The 24,654-nt window shown below is 38.6% G+C and overlaps 1 protein-coding gene across 5 annotated transcripts in view; it reads right to left on the bottom strand.

Moving 5' to 3' along the window:
- BRCC3 (BRCA1/BRCA2-containing complex subunit 3) overlaps window positions 1-24,654 on the bottom strand; it is an 84,087-nt gene that overhangs the window by 56,517 nt on the left and 2,916 nt on the right. For all 5 annotated transcript variants that reach the window (XM_082610278.1, XM_082610279.1, XM_082610277.1 and 2 more), the window contains 4 exons: window positions 19,887-20,006; window positions 16,583-16,670; window positions 12,030-12,118; window positions 10,561-10,616 (listed from right to left, as the gene is read on the bottom strand). In XM_082610278.1, coding sequence (XP_082466404.1) covers window positions 10,561-10,616; window positions 12,030-12,118; window positions 16,583-16,670; window positions 19,887-20,006 — 353 coding nt within the window. The remainder of the gene's footprint in view (window positions 1-10,560; window positions 10,617-12,029; window positions 12,119-16,582; window positions 16,671-19,886; window positions 20,007-24,654) is intronic.

Here is a 24,654-nt window from a genome sequence, read left to right as displayed (position 1 = left end):
TCTATTTTTAGTATTTTAAGGAATCTCCATACTGTTCTCCATCAAGACAGTATGGTACTGGCACAAAGACAGAAATATAGATCAATGGAACAGGATAGAAAGCCCAGAGATAAACCCATGCACATATCGTCACCGTATCTTTGATAAAGGAGGAAAGAATATACAATGGAGAAAAGACAGCCTCTTCCATAAGTGGTGCTGGGAAAACTGGACAGCTACATGTAAAAGAATAAAATTAGAGCACTCCCTAACACCATACACAAAAATAAACTCAAAATGGATTAAATACCTAAATGTAAGGCCAGACACTGTAAAACTCTTAGAGGAAAAAACATAGGCAGAACACTCTATGACATAAATCACAGCAAGATCCTTTTTGACCCACCTCCTAGAGAAATGGAAATAAAAACAAAAATAAGCAAATGGGACCTAATGAAACTTAAAAGCTTTTGCACAGTAAAGGAAACCATAAACAAGACCAAAAGACAACCCTCAGAATGGGAGAAAATATTTGCAAGCAAAGCAACTGACAAAAGATTAATCTCCAAAATTTAGAAGCAGCTCATGCAGCTCAATATCCAAAAAACAAACAACCCAATCCAAAAATGGGCAGAAGGCCTAAATAGACATTTCTCCAAAGAAGATATACAGATTGCCAACACATGAAAGGATGCTCAACATCACTAATCATTAGAGAAATGCAAATCAAAACTACAATCAGGTATCATCTCACACGGATCAGAATGGCCATCATCAAAAAATCTACAAGCAAGAAATATTGCTTTTTTGTCTTGACATTGCATCCTGTGACATCACTTCACTCACTTATTAGTTCTAGGAATTTCTTTATAGATTCCTTGGGATTTTTTTGTGCAGATAACCATGTCTTATGCAAATGGGGATTAGTTTTTTTCCAGTCTATATGCCTTTTATTTCTTGCTTTATTGAACTAAGACTTCCAGCACAAAGTTAGAAGTGGGGAGAGGGGACTTTTCAGCACCAAGCTCTACTTCTAAGGACTTCTTTTTGAGGTAAAATTCAGAGAACGTAAAATTCACCACTTTAACCATTTTAAAGTGTGTGATTCAGGGACTTGTACATTCACAATGCTGTGCAACCATTACTGTTACCTAATACTGTAATATTTTCATCACCCCAAAAAGAAAGCCCATACATATTAAGCAGTTGCTCCCTGTTATGGTCTGAATTGTGTCCCCCCCGAATTCGTATGTTGAAACCCTAAGCCCCAGTACGTCAGAATGTGACTGTATTTGGAGATAGAGCCTTTGAAGAGATGATTAAAATAAAATGAGGCTGTTAAGGTTGGATGCAAATCCAACCTGACTGTTGCCCTTACAAGGAGAAATTTGGACATGCAAAATGACCCCAGGGATGCACATGTACAGAGGAAAGTCCACGTGAGGACACAGTGAGAAGGCAGCCATCTGCAAGCCAGGAAGAGGTCTCAGAAGAAACCAAATCTGCCAGCACCTTGATCTTGGCCTTACTGCATCCAGAACTGTGAGAAGATAAATTTTTGTTGTTTAAGCCATTTGGTGGTATTTTTTATGGCAGCCCTAGCAAACCAATATACTCCCTGTTTACCTCTCTCCTCTAATTTTTGTCTCTACAGACTTGCCTATCCTGGACATTTCATACCACATGTGGCCTTTTGCATCAGGCTTCTTTCACTTAGCATGTATTCAGGATTACAGCATTTATCAGTACTTCATTTACCTTTATGACAGAAAATTCCATTGTATGGCTACATATACTACATCTTGTTTATTCACTTATCAGCTGATGGACATCTGGGTTAGTTCTGCTCTTTGTCTTTTCATGGACAATGCTGCTATGAATATTCAAGTACACGTTTTTCTTTGAACACCTGTTTTCAACTATCTCTGCTACATACCTAGGAGTGGAATTGCTAGGTCATATGGTAGTTCAATGTATACATTTTTGAGGAATCACCAAACTTTTTCACAGCATCTGAACCATTCTAGATTCCCCCCTACAATGGATCAAGGTTCCTTTTCTCCACATCCTCAGCAACACATTATTTTCCTTTAAAAAAAATAATTATAGCCATCCTAGTTGGTGAGAAACAGTATCTCATTGCGGTTTTTATTTGCATTTCCCTAAAGACTACTGATGTTGGGCAGCTGTTTTTGTGTTTATTGGCCAGTTGTATATCTTCCTTGGAGAAATGTCTACTCGAGTCTTTTGTCCATTTTTTAAAATTGAGGTGAAATTCACATAAAATAAAATTAACAATTTTAACTAGGGAACATTTCGGTAGAATGTAGTACATTTACAGTGTTGTAGGACGACAACCCCTATCTAGTTCTAAAACATTTTCATCACCCCAAAGTAAAACCCCGTATCAATTAAAGCAGCTGCTCCCCATCCTTCCCTCCGGCCAAACCATGCCAACCACCAATCTGCTTTCTGTCTCTATTCTGGATACTTCATATAAATGAAATCATACAATATGTGACCTGTTGTTTTGTTTGGCTTCTTTTACTTGCATAATGTTTTCAAGATTCCTCCACGTCATAGTATGTTTTTTATGAGTGATAGTCCAATTCAATGGATATACTAAATTTTGTTTATCCATTCATCAGTTGATGGACACTTGGGTTGTTTCCAACTCTTGGCTACTGTGAACACTGCTGCTATGAATATTCATGTACAAGTGTTTGAGTACCTGTTTTCAATTCTTTTTGGTATATACCTAGGAACAGAGTTGCTAGGTCATATGAATTCTCATATGAAAAACCTCCCCCCAAAAAACTGTTTTCCACAGCAGCCTCACCATTTTACATTCCCCACCAACAATGTCTGTAGGTTCCAATTTCTCCACATCTTTGTCAACACTTGTTATTCTCCATTTTTAAAATTATAGTCAACTCAGTGAATATAAGGTGGTATCTTGTTATAGTTTTGATTTGCATTTTCCAAATGACTAATGATGTTGAGCATCTTTTCGTGTGCTTGTTGGCCTTTTTTGTACATCTCCTTTGGAGAAATGTCTATTCAAGTCCTGTGCCCATTTTTAAATTGAGTTGTCATTTAGTTGCTGAGCTGCTAGAGGTCCTTATATATTCCGGATACTAGACCCATTCAGATATTAAGATTTGCATATATTTTCTCCTATCCTGTAGGTTGTCCTTGCACTTTCTTGATAATGTCTTTTGATGCAGAAAATATTTTAGTGTTTGTTTTATTTCTTATAAATTTATTTATTTATTTTTGGCTGTGTTGGGTCTTTGTTGCTGCTCATGGGCTTTCTCTAATTGCAGCGAGTGGGGGCTACTCCTCCTTGTGGTGCACAGGCTTCTCATTGTGGTGGCTTCTCTTGTTGTGGAGCATGGGCTCTAGGCACATGGGCTTCAGGAGCTGTGGCTCGTGGGCTCTAGAGCAAAGGCTCAGTGGTTGTGGCTCATGGGCTTAGTTGCCCCGCGGCATGTGGGATCTTCCCGGACCAGGGCTTGAACCCGTGTCCCCACATTGGCAGGCAGATTCTTAACCACTGAACCTCCAGGGAAGCCCAAAAGATTTTAGTTTTTATGGAATCCAATTTATCTGCTTTCTTTTGTTACTCATGCTTTTGGTGTCATATCTAAGATTCCATTACCAAATCCAACATCATGAAGATTTACCCCTATGTTTTCTTATAAGCATTTTATAGTTTTAGCTCATTTAGGTCATTGATCTATTTTGAGCCTATTTTTATATATAATGTATGTGGATAACGAGTTGTCCCAGCACCACTTGTTGAACAGACTCTTCTTTCCTCATTGAATGACATCAGCACCCTTGTTGAAAATCAGTTGGCCATAGATATGCAGGTTTATTTGTGGACTCTCAATTTTATTCCATTGGTCTCTGTGTCTCTGCTTATGCCAGGTCCACAAAGTTTTGGTTAGTGAAGCTTTGTAGTAAGTTCTGAAATCTGTAAGTGTGATTCCTCCAACTTTATTCTTCTTTCTCGATATTATTTTCACTATTCAGGGCACCTTGCAATTCCTTATGAATTTTAGGATCATCTTTTCCATTTTTGTAAAAAGGGCCATTGGAATTTTAATACAGATTTTATTGGATCTTTGGGAAGTACTGTCATTTTAACAATATTGGGTCTTCCAATCCATGAGCAAGGGAAATCTTTTGATTTATTTAGGTGTTTTTTCTTTCACCAATGTATTCTAGTTTTAACTTTAAAAGTCTTTCCCATTCTTGGTTAAATTTTTTCCTAGGTATTTTATTATTTTGTATGCTGTCGTAATTGGATTTAATTTTATTTTTTACATTGTTCATTGCTGGTGTGTAGAAATACACACTGATTTTGTGCACTGATTTTGAACACTGCAACCTTGCTGAACTCATTTATCAACTCTAGTAGCTTTGGGGGCTTTCTTTCAGATTGTCTATATATAGGATCACATGATCTGCAAATACATAGTTTTACTTCTTACTTTCCAATTTAGATGCCTTTTATTTCTTTTTCTGCCTAATTGTTTTGGCTAGAACTACCAGTAAAATATTGAATAACAGTGGTGAACGTGGGCATCCTTGTCTTGTTCCTCATCTTATGGGAGAAAGCTTTTCACCACTGAGTAAACTGTTAGCTGTGGGTTTTCATAAAAGCCCCAAAATGTTGAGGAATGTTCCCTAGATTCCTAGTTTTCTGAGTGTTTTTATAATGGAAGGATGTTGAAATTTTGCTTTTTGTGCATCAGTCGTGGGCTTTTTCCTTCATTCTATTAATGTGGAATATTAATCAATTGATTTTCTTATGTTGAACCTCACTTCTATGCCAGGGATAAATCCCACTTGATCATAGTGTATAATCCTTTTAATGCACTATTGGATTCAGTATGGTAGGATTTTGTTGAGGATTTTTGCATCTGTATTCATAGTGAATATCACTTTGTAATATTTTTTTGGTGATATCTTTGTCTGGCTTTGGTATCAGGGTAATACTGGTCTCAAAGATGAGTTAGAAGTGCTCCATTCTCTTCTATTTTTGGAGAGTTTGAGAAGGATTAGTGTTAATCCTTCTTTAAATGTGTGGCAGAATTAACCAGTGTAGTCATGTGGTCTTGGAGTTTTCTTTGTTGAGATGTTTTTGAATACTGATTCAATCTATTTAATTTTTATAGGTCTGTTCAGGTTTTCTATTTCTTTTTGAGCCAGTTTTGACAATTTGTGTGTTTCTAGGAATTTGTCCACTTCATTTAGGTTATCTAACAATTGTTTGGTTTTACCTTATAACCATTTTTTTTTATTTCTGTAAAGTTGGTAGTAACGTCCCTACTTTTAATTCAGATTTTAGTTATTTGGTTCTTCTCTCATCTTTTTGTCTGTCTAGCTAAAGATATGTCAATTTTGTTGATCTTTTCAAAGAACTAACTTTTGGTTTCTTTGATTCTATTGTTTCTGTATTTCCTATTTTGTTTGTCTTCACTCTATTATTTCCTTCCTTCTAACTGCTTTGAATTTAGTTTGCATTTCTTTTTCTAGTTCCTTAAAGTGTAGTTAGAAATACCTTAAATACTGATTTGAGGTATTTCTTTTTTAAAGTAGGCATGTATAGCTATAAATTCCCCTCTGAGCACTGCTTTTGCTGCATCCCATAAATCTTGGTATGTTGTGTTTTCATTGTCATTAGTCTCAAAGTATTTTCTAATTTATCTTGTGATTTCTTCTTTCTCTTAAACACTGGTTGTTTAAGAGCATGTTTTTAAATTTCCACATATTTGTGAGTTTTCCAGCTTTCTTTCTGTAACTGATTTCAGATTCCATTCCATTTTTGTAGAAGATGCTTTGTATGATTCCAGTCTTCAAAAATTGAGACCTGTTTTGTGAACTAACATGTGGTTTATCCTGGAGAATGTTTTATGTGCACTTGGGAAGGAAGTGTATTCAGCTGTTGCTGGGTGAATTCTGTATGTGACTATTAGGTATAGTTTGTTTATAGTGTTGTTCAAGTCTTCTGTTTCATTATTTTTTTTCTAATTGTTCTATCCTTTAAGGAAAGTGGGGTGTTGAAGTCTCCCACTAGTACTGTTGAACTGTCTACCTCTCCCTTCAGTTCTGTCAATTTTTGTGATACATTTTGGGGTTCTTTTGTTAGGTGCATATATGTTTATAATTGTTATGTCGTATATCATTTTTTGTTCCTCAATTCTTCCTTACCACCTTTTGTATTAGAAAGACATTTTCTAGTATACTGTTTTGCTTCCTTCCTTCCTTTCTCTCTCTACTATATATCTCTATTTTCTTAATGGTTTCCCTGGAAATTACAATTAACACTTTAGTTCAAATTAATACTTAGTTTTAATCAAATACACAATGTTCCTGCATAGCTCTATTCCCATACTTTTGTGTTATTATTACAAATTACATCTTTATACAATGTGTCTATCAACTTAGATTTCTAACTGTTGCTTTATGTAGTTGTCTTTTGAATCACAAAGGGGGGAAAAGGGAGTTACAAACTGAAAATACATTAATACTGACTTTTGTATTTAACTATATAGTTACCTTTCTGGTGTTATTTCTTTGTGTGGATTTAAGTTATTGTCTAGTGTCCTTTTATTTCAGCCTGAAGGACTCCCTGTAGCATTTCTCATAGGGCAGGTCTACTAGTGACAAAACTCTCTCAGTTTTTGTTTACCTGGGAATGTCTTAATATCTCTTTCGTTCATAAAGGATAGTTTTGCCAGATACAGAATTCTTGCTTGGTAGTTGTTTTCTTGTTGTTGCTGCTGTTGTTGTTGTTGGGTTTGTTTGTTTTCCTAAATCAGTATTTGAATATGTCAGCCCACTGCCTTTTGGCCTCCCTGGTTTCTGATGAGAAACTGCCCCTCAATCTTACTGAGAATCCCTTGTATGTAATGAGTCACTTCTCTCTTATTGCATTCAAGATTGTCTTTGGCTTCTGACACTGATTATATCTCAGTGTGGATCATCTTGAGTTTATCCTGCTTGGAGTTGAGATTCTTGGATGTATATTGGTCATGCCTGTCACAAATTTGGGATGTTTTGGACCATCATTTCTTTTTTTTCCCCCAGAGTTCTTATTTATTTATTTATTTTAACATCTTTATTGGAGTATAATTGCTTTATGATGGTGTGTTAGTTTCTGCTTTATAACAAAGTGAAATCAGTTATACATATACATATGTTCCCATATCTCTTCCCTCTTGCATCTCAACAGCAGGTTTGAGAAGATGAAAGAATGAATCACCAAACTTCAAGATAGGTGAATTGACATTACCCAGTCTGAGGAGCAGAAAGAAAGAAATAATGAAGAAAAATAAAGAGCCTGAGACCTGTGGGACATCTTAAAACACTCTAAGTGTACTCATAACAGGAGTCCCAGTAGAGGATGAGACAGAGAAAGGGGCAGAAAATGTATACAAATCACCTAGCTTGAAGTTTGGTGATTCTTTCTTTCGTCTTCTCAAACCTGCTGTTGAACCTATCTAGTGAATTTTTCACTTCCCTTATTGTACTTCTCAGTTCTAGAATTCCTATTTGGTTCCTTTTTATAATTTCTCTCTTTATTGATATTTTCTATTAGGTATTTTCTATCATTCTCATGGTTTTCTTTAGTTCTTTGTATATCATTTCCTTTAGCTTTTTGAGAATATTTTAAATAGTTGATTGACAGTCTTTGTCTAGTAAGCCCAACATCTTGGCTTCCTCCAGGAATGTTTTTATTAATTTCTTTTTCCTGCTTTCAGCCCATAATTTGTTTCTGTGAATGCCTTTTTTGTTGTTGTTGAAAACTGGACATTTCGAATATTTTAACTATGGAAATCATATTCTACCCCCTCCCCAGGGTTTATTGCTGCTGCTTGTTTTATCTGATTTTGTTTGTGTGTTTATTGACTTTCCTAATTTTTTATAGTCTATATTCTTTGTTATATGTGGCCACTGAGGTCTTTGTCCTGGTAGCTTAGTAGCCATCTAGTGACTTGACAGAGATTTACTTAAACGCTGAGATTCTGGTGTTTTTTTTTTTTTTTTTGATTTAGTATTTGCCGGGTTGCTATAAAACATTAATTAGTTTCTAGAGTTCCAATAAAGTTGATTCTGACAGTTTTTGCCAGATTATTCGCTGCTTTTGTGAAGGACTTTTTTTTTCTTGCAGTACACAGGCCTCTCATTGTTGTGGCCTCTCCCGTCACGGAGCACAGGCTCCAGACGCGCAGGCTCAGCGGCCATGGCTCACGGGCCCAGCCACTCCGCAGCATGTGGGATCTTCCCAGACCAGGGCATGAACCCGTTTCCCCTGCATCGGCAGGTGGACTCTCAACCACTGCGCCACCAGGGAAGCCCTGTGGAGGACTTTTGAAGTTTCCTACTCTGCCATTTTTGTTGATGTCACTCTCTCTTTTGTCACTTTCTCTCTTGATGTCACTTTTTCAATTTTAATGTTCTGAGGGGGAAAATGTCAATTTAGAATTCTTTATCCATTAGGGTTATTAATGAAGAATAGAAGCATTTTCAGGCAAGCACAGACGCAGAAGTTTTAGCTCAAATGCACACCTTTCTTAGGAAGTTACTAGAGCGCCTTTAACAGCAAAATGACAGAGTGAACCAAGAAAAATGACATGAAATCCAGACAACAATGGATCCAACCCAGGAGAATAATGAAGGAAAGCCCCAGGACATCAGCTGAGACCTGATTAGTGTAGGAAGATGGAGGGCTTTAGGGAGCGATCCTAGGAATCTGGAACTCAGGGAGGTGACAAAGTCAGAGAAATAAGGGAGAAAAAAGCCATTCAAAACCCCATGAAAAAGCAAAAAGCTATACAGGAAAGGAAATGGAATCATAGTATACTACTTTATAGTGCTCGGTTGTACATGGAATGATACTTATATAATCATAACAATATAAGCATTTTGTTTTCTATTCTTAGAATCAACTAGTACACAAAGCACAGAAAACACAATTGTGATTACAACATAGAACACAGATTTTTGAAACTGTGAAAATATAAAGGTTTATGGTAAAACTGCAAGTAACACTAGGGAGCCAAGAGATGTTGTCTATTGTCTGTTGTTGATAGGATAAATAAAGGGGCAAACTTTATTTAAGATTAGAAAAGTAACAACAGAAGAACAAAAAGTAGTAATATAACTACATTGGGCAGAATGGAGATGGGGTGGTGTGAACTAAATCCTCATTTGTGAGACCAAGATAACATAATAAGAAGAATAATTAATATCTAAAATTAGTAAATCAAGAAAGAGTATCAAAAGTATATTATTTAGAGATATCAAAGTAAACAACAGAAGAACTAAAAACGAAATTGGGAGAAAGAAGTGGTTCCCCCTGAGGAGTGACAGTATTTCTCATAAATTCTGTGCCATCTGATATTTTTATGCACATGCATCTATTACTTTGATGAAAAATTTAAAAATTAACACTTGTGTATGGTTCAACATTCCAAAGCTATGTAAAGGTACAATTAAGTCTCCACACCTCCTTCCTACTTCCTCTCTGCTGAGGTGACTGATGTTTCCTTCCAGATATTCTGTGTATTTCCAAGCAAGTACACTGGTGTGTCATGCATATATTTCTCTTCCATATCCTTATATGAATGGTAGCGTTCTATACAGACTGTTCTTGTACCTTGCCTTTTTTACTTAACAGTGTATCTTGGAGATATTTATGTATCACTACTGAGCGTCCTTATTTTTTTTGGTCGCGCCATGCGGCATGTGGGATCTTAGTTCCCCGACCAGGGATTGAACCTAGGCCCGTTGCAGTGGAAGCACAGAGTCTTAACCACTGGACCGCCAGAGAATTCCCATCATATTTTTAATAGCTGAATATTATTCCATAATTTAGATGCATCATAATTTATTTAATCAGTTCTGTACTGACAGACATCTGTTATTTTCCCCAATTCTTTGCTGTTTCAAACAATGCTATCATAATAAATTGACAAATATTATAAGAAGAAAATATACGGCATTCTTTGTTTCTGTCTCCCAATTAGATAATGAAGTTGGCTTTCATCTCTGCCTCCTTGGTGCCTACCATGGTGCTTGGCATATAGTAGTTACTGTATTTGCTAATTTAGGTTGAATTGAATTTAAATGAGGAAATTAAGCTATGCAGACATTTAAATGAGATACTGTAATTCTAAAATCAAGTTTATGGCACAACAAAGACAAGAGCTTATACAACTCTATAAGACTCTGCACACTCAGCCTTTGTTTTACAATTCATCAGAGAAAGGGAAAGTAACAGTGCAACTCAGTTTAGAATAATGCAGGAAAGGAAATGTGGGACAGGGCTGTGGTGATGGAACTGCAATGAACAGACTCCTTGCTTATATGATCCTAGCTTTCTAGATCCCTGATATCCGAGATGCTAAAGAGATTCTAATTCCTCACAGAGATGTTCACATGTATAAGCAGACTATAGAATTCTTAGTGTCTTACTAATGAGAGAAATAAAATGGAATAAAACAATCAATTCCCTGGACTGGAGATTAACCCACCAATACATACATATATCTCTGTCATACTTACTCTGAGCTCTTTTGGGCCTGTATGGACTGAAAGCAAGTGTAGAGTACCCGTCCAGTCTAAAAAAAGAAAGAAAAAAGAAAAAAAGAAAGGTCACACAGAGGATTAATATTGAAAAAGGTATAGCAATTTAGTGGACTCTAACCTAAAACTCAAAGGCCCCTCTGGGAGTGGAAGGTTAGAAGAGACTCCAAAGATAGACTATGCATAAATCAGTTTCTGTAAGAAGGATCAAATACTCAGTCAACATGAGATGGCCACCATCAAACATCTGTTCATGTGACAGCAGAGAATTGCTCACAAACATGAGAACCAAGAAACTAAGAATGAGACCATTCAAACTCCTTTTCTGGAAGCTGACAAACTCATGCAACAACTATTTATATTGACAATAAATTTACGATGACAAAGCCAGAAGCATTTCAAATGAAGTATGAAGTTCAAGATAGTAAACTTTAATGTTTTCAGAAAAGAGTGATTTTATGAAGAATATTCGTTATTAACATAGATTCTGAGAATATAACTAATGTACTCAACAATAGGAGGACACACTTGGTAAATCGGCAAAATTCATACTTGCGGTGTTAAATTTTCTTTTTGTTTGAAGTGAAACATAGTAAAACCTCTTGATCTGAACATAAAATTCAAACAGAAGCACTCTAAATAGAGACTAGCCATTGATTGAGCTGCTTAACTTCTCTGAGTTTCGGTTTGCTTATCCATAAAAATTGATAATAATAATCCTCACAGGTTGTTGTCAGGGTTCGAGTATATTTATGTAAAACACCTAAAGAGTAAGTGCCATACAATACGTGATAAATGGTAGCACTTGTTACTGTTAGCCTCCACTCCTACCACCGTGGTCAAACATCCATCATCTCTTTCCTAGATTACTACAGTTGCTTCCTAACTGGTTTCACGGACGCCATGGACTCTGCACCCCCTCCCTCCCTGTCCCCCCAGCCCCACCGCCAGTTGTCTTCCAGACCTCACTGTAGGATGACCACATGAGTTACCATGCAAAGAGTTACCATGGTACCATGGTACCATGTCCTGGTCACCATGTTACCAAGACACTTCCAAGAAGGAAAGATGCTAACTGAATAGGAGACTGGGACCATGGGTGGAACTGGGACTGACAGAGGCAAGCTGGGACATGTAGTCATGTTCTGCCTCACTCTGCTGCAGCCACATTGACTTCCTCGATGACCCCTAAACATGCCACACTCACCTCAGGGTCTTTTCACTGGCTATTTCCTCTGCCTGGAACGCTCTTCCCCCAAGAAATCCACAAGACTTGCTCCCTCACTTTCTTCAGGTCCTGACTCAATGACCCTTCTCATTGAAACCTTCCCTGGCCACCCTATTAAAATTGCAAAAAGATTTTTCTCTATTCTCCGTGTCTGTGTGTTTATACACACACGTGTGCGCATGTGCACACACACACATAGACACACACACACACACAATACCTTTGTATTTTTATCTTCTATGAAACAGGAAAATATAAGTCCTACAAAACCTTGATCCATCATCTGGTACATGGCTTGTGTACGAACATCTGCAAATAAACAAAAATAAAAATCTGCTGTTAAACTGTATCTCCCAGACATGAAAATATAAAGATAACAGCAGCATACAGTCCTCGTGGGACTCTGATTCTAAAGGCAGAACAGAGGTACATCCTAATGACAATATTATTGGCAAAGTATAAACATTTTACTAGGTTAGGGAAATACTACAGGAGTCGGCAATTAAATAATAAAATTTATTACTAATTCTAGGCTGCCTAGCCCACAACTAGCCCTGCTATGAAATGTAGCATAGAAAGAAAAAAATGGAAAACCTATTATCCCAGAAACACCTGATAATTTCTTCCAGGAGGACTCCAAAAGAAAGGAAGGCATTAGAAGGAGACAGCAAGATTTCTTAGAATAAGCCTTTTGATGGACAGCTTCTAAGGAAGTTAATAGACTTGATACTAAAGAATGGCAGTGTAGAACTATTACAGAGGAAACTATTGTATAGAAGTGACTGCAATAGAATTAAATACTACATTCCAGGGAACAGAAACAAAATCTCACTAAATGGTTATACAATTTTTGAAAAGGAAATCATAGACAAGCACCAAGTAACATTTGAAAGGATTAGTTAAAAGATTACCAAAAACTGAACAGAGGCAAAGTTTAAAGATGTGAAGTACTCAGACCATTATTCATGGATACAAAAGATCTGGTATTACAACAAAACAGTGCACAGCATGGTATGGTCTGGTGACTTATGCCCAGTTAGCTTGTTCTATATGTTCTTAAACATACTTCACATTGATCTGGATTGGGACTTCTACCCAATATATTCCTAAGTAAAGAGTAAGGCCCAACAGTACCCAGCAAAGAGTATGAGAAAAATACTGGCTGAAACGGTTGGTGAAAATAAACAGCACTGTTTGAGTGATCTCTGTACCTGCTATATGACCTTGGTAAAATTTTTAATACCTCTAAGCCTATTTCCTCATCAGTTAAATAAGGATAAACATCATCTGTACTTTTTCAGGGTTTTGTATTTTAAAAGTTGCAAGATGTTTTTAGCACAATGCCTAGCACATCAGAGGTACTTCATAATAATTCATTACATTTCATTCCATCCACAACCATTGTTGATGAACTGCTGAATCTGAAATGGATTAGTATCCATACTGTGCCACCCAAAGTGCTTCTGTCAAGATCACCAATGATGCATTTTTGGTTCTCAATTTACCCGATTGCTCCCTCTTTGAAACAGTATCTTCACTTGGCCTCACATTCCCACTCTTCTCATCTCTGTCCTCTTAACTTCCTGGCTGTTCTTTTCCAGTCTCTTGCTGGATCCTTCCCGTCTTTCCATCCTCGAAATATTGGCATGCCCAGGGCTCAGTCTTCAGCCATTTTCTCTTCTCCATCTACACCTACTCCCTAGAGGAGTTCATTTAGTTCCACGGCTTCAAATCTCACCTCTATACTGGCCACTCCCAACTCCTACTCAATAAGCTCGTTTCAGTCTTCTACCCAAACTGCTGAATCATATATCCATTTGTGTACCTGACACTGAGACTTGGTTGTCTTAATACTGTGCTCCTCAGGGCAGTAGGTCCATGAACTATTTGTTGCCTGTTCACAAGGAGACAAGAGCTTGAGCTGGAATGGAAATTAATGCTCTGCTTCCTTCATTGACAAAGTCTTCAGGAAAATGTAAGCTGAACTAAACAATATGCTAAGTTGACATAGATGATTTTTCTTTTTTTGGCCATGCCAAGCTGCTTGCAGGATCTCAGTTCCCTGACTAGGGATTGAACCCGGGCCACAGCAGTGAAAGCCCAGAATCCTAACCACTAGGCAACCAGGGAACTCCCAACATAGAGGATTTATGTTTGGTGTAGGCTCCTTATCGAATTGGTCACAGACCAAAGCCAGGCTAGGTAAGCATCACTTGCCTACCAGACATTTGAAACTCAACATGTCCAAAAGCACACACTTGATTTCCTCCACAAAAGCTGCTACTCCCAAAGCCACACTGGCTCTCCTCCTTTTCCTCAAATATTCCAGGCATGCTCCTCCTCAGGGCCTTTGCACTGGCTATTCCTCTCTGCCTGCGATGCTCTTCCGCAAGATATTTGCACGGCCAACTCTCACTTCCTTCAGGTTTTTGCTCAACTGTTACCTTCTCCATGAGGCCTAATCACGTTACTTAAAATACAAACCCTATGCCCCTTACCCTGATTTACATTTTTCCCTGAGGTAACTTAATTACTTCTAAAGTAACTTCTAAATGCCAAATCCAAAAGATACACTTTAGTCTAAATGAGGACCATCCAAGAGACCTTCCTGCAACTGTGCCGTCCAATTTTTCTTTCAGCATCGGACAGTCTGAAGGGACAACAGAATCACACCTCCCATTTCCTGGTGTAAAAGTAGAACAGTCTGAGCACCATATTCTTTCATTTACTCTCGACTCAAAATTTTCCTGAAACAGAAACCACAGACCCCAGTTCGTAATAAAGGATTTTAAAAGAATGAGAGACTATATATACAAGTGTTTTTAGAATATGAGCCCTGAGATAGCCATCACATTACAATAAAATTTTGGTTCAGCCTTCACTTATTCTATCCCTTGTCCTAACAGAGCTTCCATCTAAGTCAGTTTGCTAAAGAAGGGCATAGAAAGGTATTGTAATATCAAAAAAATTTGTTTGCAATGATTCTAAGGAGTATTGACATGTAACTTCTAGAAGAGGAGGTTTGGGAAAATGTAATTTTTAAAAATGACTGGTTATAGAGAACTGCTTAATTAAAACTACAGCCTATATTTGTCATGGGAGGTTGATCTGACCCACCAACTTTGGTAATAAATTAACTCACTATGACATCACCGTAGCAGTGCTTCCCTTCTTATAAAAGGATCAAGCAGATCTTATAGTTAGGAACATAACTACAGGCGCATGACTCCTTTTACTATGCACTTACAAAGACAGGAAAGTTAATGTAAGAGTAACTGAAAAACAGTGCCAAGTCACGTGCGATTTACAAAACAGGCTGTGCTTTTTAAATTGCTTCCCTTTTTCTTTTGCAAGCCACGTCCTATAGGTAAAATTTGGGTAAGTTCCTGGCATGGGTATGACATAACTCAACTATGTATCTTTGTCCCCACCACCAAACCTATGCTTCCTCCTCTATTTACTGTTTTCATAAATAGCATTCCCACTTAACCAGACAAAGCAGACGCTGGAGAATGCCAAGGCCCCTGATTCACAGAAACCTCCGCTGAAATACTGACTCTGCCACTTATTAGCTGACTGGTTTTGCACAAAGTATTTCAGCTCGAACCTCAGCTTAGTTTCTTAGGAGCCACACACTCCTCATGATTATTTGGGAAGTGTTTCAAGAAGTAGAGAGTGGATGCAGTATCAAATGCTACAGACTTGGGAGACAGATATGGTTCAGACCTCAGCACTGCCACTTACTCAACCCATGGGAGCCTCTGTTTCCTCCTCACTGCCATGAGGGGAAAGGTCTCTAAGTCACAGGTTAGACGAGGAAACATTCATTTCCGCAAGTAAAGTTATTCTAATTCTTTCAAAAGAGTCAGATAGAGACAAAAAGTGACCATGATTAGAGAAAAAGGGTGAAGAGAAAGAGAAAGAAAACAGGACTTCCCTGGTGGCACAATTGTTAGGAATCTGCCTGCCACTGCAGGGGACACGGGTTCCAGCCCTTGTCTGGGAAGATCCCACATGCCGTGGAGCAACTAAGCCCGTGCACCACAACTACTGAGCCTTTGCTCTAGAGCCCATGAGCCACAACTACTGAGCCCACGAGCCTCAACTACTGAAGCCCGTGCACCTAGAGCCTGTGCTCCGCAACGAGAGAAGCCACCGCAATGAGAAGCCCGCACACCGCAACAAAGAGCAGCCCCCACTCGCCGCAACTAGAGAAAGCCTGTGCGCAGCAATGAAGACCCAATGCAGGCAAAAAAAAAATAAAACCAAAAAACAAAAAACAAAAAAAGAGAGAAAGAAAAAACAATTTTGTTACATTATACTGATTAGAGGGCTGAGGAGGTAGGTTGACAGCCCCAAGAGCTAGGATGATATATGTGTCAAACAGAGATTGTAAACATCAGTTCTATAAATTTCACCCATCACACCTTTGATTCTTCCAAATGGTAGTGTACTAGACAGTGATAGTCACAATCGGCAATTTTCAGTTATAGTTTATTTATTATTGTTATCATTATTTTGGATACCAGCCAATTGTCAGGGTTTAGTCTTGATTTCCTGAATACTGTCAAAATGGAGTGCCAAAATTTTATCTCTATCAAAAACAATCAGTATGACATAAATCAGTACTTTTAAAACAGCAAAATAAAAATAAGGACATTTGCTTAAGGATACTTAAATTTTGATTTAAAATAACCACAGCCCATGTAATGGAGAAGGAAAAATGATATTCACTTCTAAGAACAAAAAACATTGCAATCCCATAATACTTACCGACATGTGAAGGCCAAACAGTTATATGGGGATGGGAATGATACCAGCCCACAACTCTCATGGGGCGACCAGTTAGTTCAGCCAACCTGTGTGTCTGTCAAGGTATTTTCAACTTGTGGGAACACAATTTGTGATGCTAATAAAGGCTCAGAAAGCAACCTGAAGTTTAAAATAAACCTATCACAATTTAATGTCAACAAAAGAATGAAAAAAGGTCAATGCCCAGAATTTCCCAGACTTCCCTTCTAAAGCCAAAGGTATTTCTTTTTTTTTAAATAGAATCCATTTGGTTTCCATTATTGTATAGAGTTATATGCTCTTAATCCAATTTAGCTAATATTTGATCACTCAAATACTTATCACTGTGCTATCTGAAAAGAAGCTTCTAAATCTTTGGATGTCACATTATTAACTTGAGTAATCTTCTGTCCTCTCTCTAGCCCAACCTACCCTCATTCCTGAAAAAGTACAAAATTTTAAAAATTCATTTCATTTCTCTCTGGCAGGCTGCCAGTGTCAACAATAGCAAGTAGGGTGGTTTCAGAGACCAAATGAACAAAGACCCCCAGTTTAGTCTCCCCATTTGTCTAGAAATATCCCCCAAAAGAACATTTTCTCCTTTGTTCTGGAAATAAAAATTTACCATAACTGTCTGAGGCTCTGACTTGAGATAAGAACTCGGTTGGAGATAAGAAGCTGTCCCCTTCTGTTGCTACTCACTGTAAAGTGCTGGTTTATTTTCCCGTGAATTACTTACACTGAAACCCAATAGTCCTTTCTGTACAGCTAAGTGTAAGAATACTTTTCAGGGACTTCCCTGGCGGTTCAGTGGTTAGGACTCCATGCTTCCACAGCAGGAGGCACAGGTTCCATCCCTGGTTGGGGAAATAAGACCCTATATGCTGCGTGGCATGGCCAACAACAACAAAAAAAACTTTTTAAATTTTTTTTTAAATTTCAAATGCCAAGAGAAGTTACTTAACTTCCCTAAGCCCATTTCTTCAGCTAAGGCGAGGGAAAGGACCACCCGAAAGGATGGAAGGTAACTCTGCCCAGCGCTCAAGCAGGACAGGGACTGGGGGCTGTCCCCACTGGCCAGAATGCAAATCTAATAATTTCAGGCAGCCTTGGGCAGGGGGCTCAGAAGGCTCTCGCCTCAGTAGTGCGGGGAAAAAATGACTCCTACACTGAAAGCTCCTCTGGTCCCACGCAGCAGATCTTCAAACAAGTATCAATAGGATCTAACTGTCCCCGGTAATCTAACAGCATCCCAGAACAAAGCTCAAAAACAAATTATGTCTAGGAATACAAAGATATCCAGCCCCCAGGGAAAAATCATAATGTTGGCATCCAATCTAAAATTACCAGGTGTGCAGAGAATTGGGAAAATCCAACCTATAGTGAGGAGACAGAGAGAAGATTCATGGCTCCCATGGTTTGAGGTGCGCAGGGTGAGGGTGACTATCCAGGGGAAGCTTGAGGCAGATCTTTACGGTAATGCAACAGTTCTGCACCTTGACTGCTGTGGTGGTTTTTTATATACGTATCTCTACACATATGACAAAATGGCATAGAACTACACACATTAATGTCAATTTCCTGGTTTCCATATTGAACCGTAAGTTATGTAACATGTAACCTTTGGGGGAAACTGCATAAAGGTACAGGGACCTTCCCATACTATTTTTGCAACTTTCCATGAATCTATAATTATTTCAAACTAAAGAGTTTTAAAAATGATGCAAAAGGTACACATCATAAGAGGAGATTGATATATCTGATTATATAAAAGTGCAACAAGAACAACTTCATCGGGAAAAAACACACACATACCGTGAAAAAGCTGACAAAAATCACTATCCTTATCACAAAAGGCTAACTTTCTTAACGTAAACTATAAATTATTAAGAAAAATATTTCAAAATCAATAGAAAAACGGGCAAAGGAAATAACCATATAATTCAGAGAAAATACAAATGACTCCTAAAAATTAAAAGCTGATCAAATTTACTCACAAGAAAAATGCTAATTAAAATTGCAAGAAAGAGAATACAATTTTTTGCCAATCAGGTTGGCAACAACCAAAAACTTTGACTTACCAGGGCCTCGCAGCACAAACACAAAACTTTGATAACACACAATGTTTGGAAGGGTGTGGGGAAACAGATACTCTTGCGCACGGCTAGAGGGTAAACTGGTCAAACTGCTACAGCTGCAAGGCCATATAACCTTTGCCCCAGCAATTTCACATCTAGGAATTGATTCTACAGATACACGCACACATTTGTGAAATGCAATGTCCAAGGTTATTTGCTGCAGCACTGTCAGTAAAAGACTGCAAAATAACCTAAACATCTGCATGAGGACAGCACAGCCATCCAGGGCTGTATTATGTAGTCATAAGAATGAGACACCTCTATATAGTAATGTGGACAAATCTCTAGATACACTGTTAGGTAATGTCATAGCTACCATATGTATTAAGTACTTTTTTAAGAAGAAAATATTCTTATATGTTTCTGTATGCACAGAATTCATCCGTAAGGACACATGAAAACCTGATACCCTTGGTTACGTCCAGGGAGGGATGGTGGGGGAATTGGGGCACAGAGGCTAGAGAGAAATACTTACTTTGTATACTTTTTTTGTACCTTTTAAAGTTTGTACCATGCATGTTTTCTACTTTTAAAAGTTACTTTTTAATTGACTACAAGATTAACTTAATCTGAAAGAATGACAAATTACTAAAACCACTGATGAAAATTTAATTTGTTACAGTTGAGGTATGGAGTCCAGATCATAGGAAGCAAATGTCCCAACTGATCGCTCTTTGGTTATATTTAACATGGAATACTGCATTCAGTTCTCAGCACTGCATTTTTTTGAGAGGCAGCCTCAAAAGAGAATCTCCAAAGGAGAGAGACCAAGATAGTGAAAGGCCTAGAAGCTAAATGATATTACAAAAACTGTGGGGGCGGGGGGATGGGGTAGACGGGGCAGAGGGGAGTGGAGAGGAGGGAGACAGGGACTCCCCAGAGTGTTCACTGTCATAGTATTGGACCCTGGGATCTTTTGGCATTTAAGAGCAGAAATGTTAGAAATGTCCAGTTCTTCCAATAAAAGCCACTCAAAAAGTGAACTGGAGAGAAATGCTGATTAACCAAGCAACTGGATCTAAGGGGTAAATACGAAAACTGGGAAAGAGTCACTAGGAAGAAAAGCTGTGAAATCTGCTTAAGCAGCAAACAGAGGAACCTGGAAGCCTCAAAGCACATAAAAGCTTCTTATCGACCAGTAAGGATATCTCTGCCTCTGTCGAGGCTGCAGACAGCTGCTCTGGAGAAATTTCCACTCGATCCTTCCTCTTATCAGAACGTCGCAAGATGATGACAGAATGAATGTGAACAATTCTGACGGTGTCAACCTAAAGGAAAATCCACAGAAACGTTTACTTCTGTCTCTCTCGAATAACATCTCTCCATGCAATTACGGGACTGCATCGTATTACATTATCAGGTTAAAGTTTCCATCTTAGAAAACAGGCATTTTTTCTCATGAATAACAGAATGTTTCAAATAAAAGACATCCGACCTCAGTATATACATTCCAAACAAAAATATAAAGGCTAATGTTTAGATCAAGGGAGGACTTTTGCAATGATCAACTAACAATCATTTGATTTCCAACTATGTGCAGGAATACAAGTCAGAGTGCTGACAATCCAAGTGTTCAAAATGCTAACATGTGGTTGCACAGAAAGAATCATACATGAAACTACACTAAAATAATGCAGTAAATAAATGCTGCAGGAGCCCAGAGGAAAGGAGTCTCTTAGATTGGAAAAAAATCTTTACAGAAAAGGCAGACGAGTGTTTTCTATTTCCTGATTGTCGTGTGTGTGTGTGTGTGTGTGTGTGTGCACATGCCCACATAGAATTTCTGTAGATGCCAAATAGATGTGAATGACATGTTTGGGAGACAAATTGGCCAACTCATTTAGGTAGTACAGAACTTGAGGTGGAATGGCAGACAGTAAGGCTAAGAAAGGAGGTTAGAGTGAAAATATGCAAGGTCTCAAATGCCAAGCCACGATCTGCAGGATGACCTAGAAGGAAGGACATTATTTCAGAGAGCTTGACCATGAAGCACTGGACTAAGTGTATGTCAGAGATGGAAGAAACAGACTTGAGATTCATTAAGAAGCAAGGATCCACAAGATTTGGTAGCTTATGGACCATGGGTGATACAGGACAGGAAACTGTCAAGGATGACTCTGAAGCTTCAGGGTTGAAACTAGGTAGAACAGAGGAGGCAGATCTAAGTTTAGAAAGGATCAAGAAGGAAGGAAGATGAGTGTGTTTTCAGATGAGCTGAACTGAGATGAGAGGATGTAAATAAAGGCAAGGAATAGTGTGGGGAGGGGGAGCAGAGGTCCAGGGTGAATCCAGGGGGACACCCATGGTGTAGGATGGGGCACAATAAGAGGAGCCAGGAAGGAAGACAGCAGTCAGAACCAGAACAATGAAATCGTTCAAGAGTTTCAGGAGAAAAGGTGGGTATGGCATTGCCAGACATTGCCCGGACAAGGGTGAAATCTGAGACAAGATTTTGAAGTAACCTATAGACCTACACTGTGCAACACAGCAGCCATGAGACACATGTGGCTACTGAGCTTCAAATGTGGTTCCCTTTCATGCCTTTTTTCACCTAATGAACTCTTTCATAGACTTTAAATTCCTTGCTCATTCTATAAAGAATGAATCATTCTACCCTCACATACAACTTTTCTTATAATACACACACGTGTCTGGCAGGCACAGAGCATACAATAAGGAAAATCAAAAGCAGACAGAAAGACACTTGACCTTCCAAGGAGCAACAAGACAAAGAGCTGACTTTTGAACAGAAACAATCAAAACATAAAGAGAATGGGTGACCTGTCAGAGTGCAAAAAGAAAAGATCTGCCAACCAAGAACTCTATGAAGAGTTCTTTGAATAAGAACACATCCCTCAAAAATGAAAGCAAAATAAAGACATTTTCACATGCAAAAAATTGAGAGATCATTATCAGCACAGAAGATACTAAAAAGAGAAAGGAAAATCCCAGATATGGAAGAAGGAATGAAGAACACTGTAAAGGGTAAAATACGTGAGTAAATACAAATGAATGCTAACTGTACAAAACAGCAATAACAGTGTCATGTGGGGGGACTTCCCTGGTGGTCCAGTGGTTAAGAATCTGCCTTCCAGTGCAGGGGAGGCAGGTTCGATCCCTGGTTGGGAAACTAAGATCCCACATGCCGCAGGGCAACTAAGCCCACGCACCACAACTACTGACCCCACCACAACTAGACAGCCAGTATGCCGAAATGAAGAACTCACATGCCGCAACTAAGGCCCGATACAGCCAAAAATAAATAAATAAAAAGTCACTCTGCCCTTTAAAAAAGAAAACAAAAACAAAAACAAACCAAAAAGCAGTGTCACCTGGGGCTTAAAATATCCAAATAATTAAAATGCATGAAAACAATAATCCAAAAGGTGGGAGGATACAAATGAAATTTAAATGTTCTAAAGTTCTAGTACTATCAGTGAAATGGTAAAAATAGCAATTTGTATTAGACTAACAAATCAAGAATGCATATTGTAATATGTAGGATAACGACTAAAAGGAGAGTAAAAAATGTTATAACTGATTAATGGAGGATCAAAGGAGAATAATAAATATACTGATGAGTCCAAAAGAAGTCAAGAAAGGAGAAAAAAACAAAACAGAGAAGTGGGTCAAATAGAAAGCAAAAATATGACAGCTATAACATATATATGTGTATGTGTGGGGGGGATATACATATATAATTACATTAAATGTAATTGGACTAAATAGTCCAATTAAAAAGATTATCAGATTGGATTTTTTTAAACTATATGCTGCTCATAAGAGACACACTTGAAAATATTAGTACACAGAAAGGCTAAAAATAAAAGGATGGAAAAAGATATGGCATGCCAACATTAACTAGAAGATAAGGTTGCTGATCTCATGAAGTTTAATATCTAACTTGCATGGTACAAACTGACATAGAATTCAAGATGAGGACATGGACTCTTGAAAAATAAAATTACATCATTAAGACTGGGAATGTACTTTAGTAGGAGTTGATGCCCAGCATGAATTTTCTCTTTCTCAGAGAAAGTTTCAGTGCCTAAGAGGAATGCGTAAAAGAAGTTCAGGATAGGGTGGTGAGACCAGCCCAGGAACAGATCATAAACAAAATGAAACAAGCATAAATAAAAGTCACAAAGGACTGATGGATGTCCCTGAAAGTTACAGGTAGCTGAAGGGTTTGAAGAACAGACTGGTATGGTCATAGTCACACAAGAAATAAGATATTCCAGCTGGGCTAGATTGGTCGCTATGCTTTTCCAGTCTTGGAATTAAGGTACTAAAGCCCAGTTCCTTTTGCTCTTCTGCCTTGGTACAGATCAAAGATCAGCAAACTATGGCCTGCTTGGCCTCCCTCAGGTCAAATCTGGCCACGTTCACTCATTTATGTTCCAGTAGCTGCTGTTGCACTACACTGGCAGAGCTGAGGAACTGCAGTAGAAACCGTATGGCCCGCGAAGCTAAACATTTACCATCTTGCCCTTTACAGAAAGTCTGTGCCCCCTGGCATGGCTCTCCATGGATCACAGGCAGGTAACACTAATCTCCTCCTGTAGGGGATGTATGTTAATTCATACAACATGTATTTATCAAGTATGTACTATATGTGAGGCGCTACATGACGGCCTGAGTATACAAAGGTAAACAGGATACAGTAGTCACATCCAGGAAGACAGACAGGTAAACAACTCTAAGACAACATATATGCACTGCAATAGATATGCTCAAGGAGCTAGCCTACAGGTCAGGACAGGTTCCTTCAAGGAGGCAGGTGGCACCTGGGCTGAACTGCAAGGAATAAGGAGTTAGCCAAGCAGGCTTATGTTCTCAAAAGATCACATCCTAAGTAGTCAAAAGAAAAGACTAGAGGTGAGACAGACTCACGGCAACGAGACCAGTGGAGAGGCTGATGCGGTATTCCATAAAGGAAGTGACAAGGACCTCAACTAAGGTAGCAGTTGTTGGGATGGTGCACTGGAAACAAACGGGAAAGCAATCTACATTAATGGTTCTGAATGGCAGGCAGTGGTTCCCAAACTTGGCTGCACATTAGAATCACCTGGGGAGCTTTTTAAACTCCTGCCACACAGGTCTCACCAAAGACCAACTGAGTCAGTATCAGGACTTTGTAAAGATTACTGGGTGATTCCAAGGTGCAGCCAGGTATGGGAACTACTACGGCAGGAGGAATGCTGGAGGAGAGGGTTTGAGGAAGAGGAAAGGTTCAGTTTTGAACACGTTAGTTTAAGATGCCTGTGTCTGGATAAACGTGGATGTCCAGAAGGCAGTGGAGTGTGAAGTTCTGGAGCTTTTGGGATAATTCATACTAACCATCACCTACTGGCCATTAACAACAACGAGTCAGAATGGCCAATGTCATGCGTCAGGCACTTGGAAAGTGCTTTTCGTGTATTAATTTAATTAACTCTCCCCATGACCCAGTGACGTTGGTACTATTGTTATGCCCATTCTACAGATGAGTGTTTTACACACATTACCCAGATCCAACTCTCCCAACAATTCTATGAAATTGGTGGCTGTCAGTATCCCTGTTTTGCAGATAAAGAAAGCAAAGCTCACAGATGTTAAGTAACATGCCCTAAGTCACACAAGTATCAGAGAAAGTATTTGAAGACAGATCTGTTTAACCTCAATGTCTGCTGCAGGTAAAGCCATAGGGGAGGTAAGGCTGGCCAGGAAGACATTCTCGGAAGAGGAGGAGGCGAAGGCAGAAACTTGGAGAATACCAATATTTGATGCATAGGCAGAGGAGGAAGATTCCATAAAGGATGAGAGAGAGAGGGGAGGAATGGTAGACACAGCAAAAACAAAACAAATAAAAAACCCCATGAGAGTTCAGAGTTCTGAGGACAAAGATTAAGTAAGATAAGCACCAAGGAATAATCC

Source organism: Mesoplodon mirus, assembly GCF_964341445.2.
Source record: "Mesoplodon mirus genome assembly, chromosome: X".
In the NCBI taxonomy this organism is placed as follows: domain Eukaryota; kingdom Metazoa; phylum Chordata; class Mammalia; order Artiodactyla; family Ziphiidae; genus Mesoplodon; species Mesoplodon mirus.
Note: the sequence above shows the minus strand (reverse complement) of the source record. Positions and strands in the feature narration are given on the sequence as shown.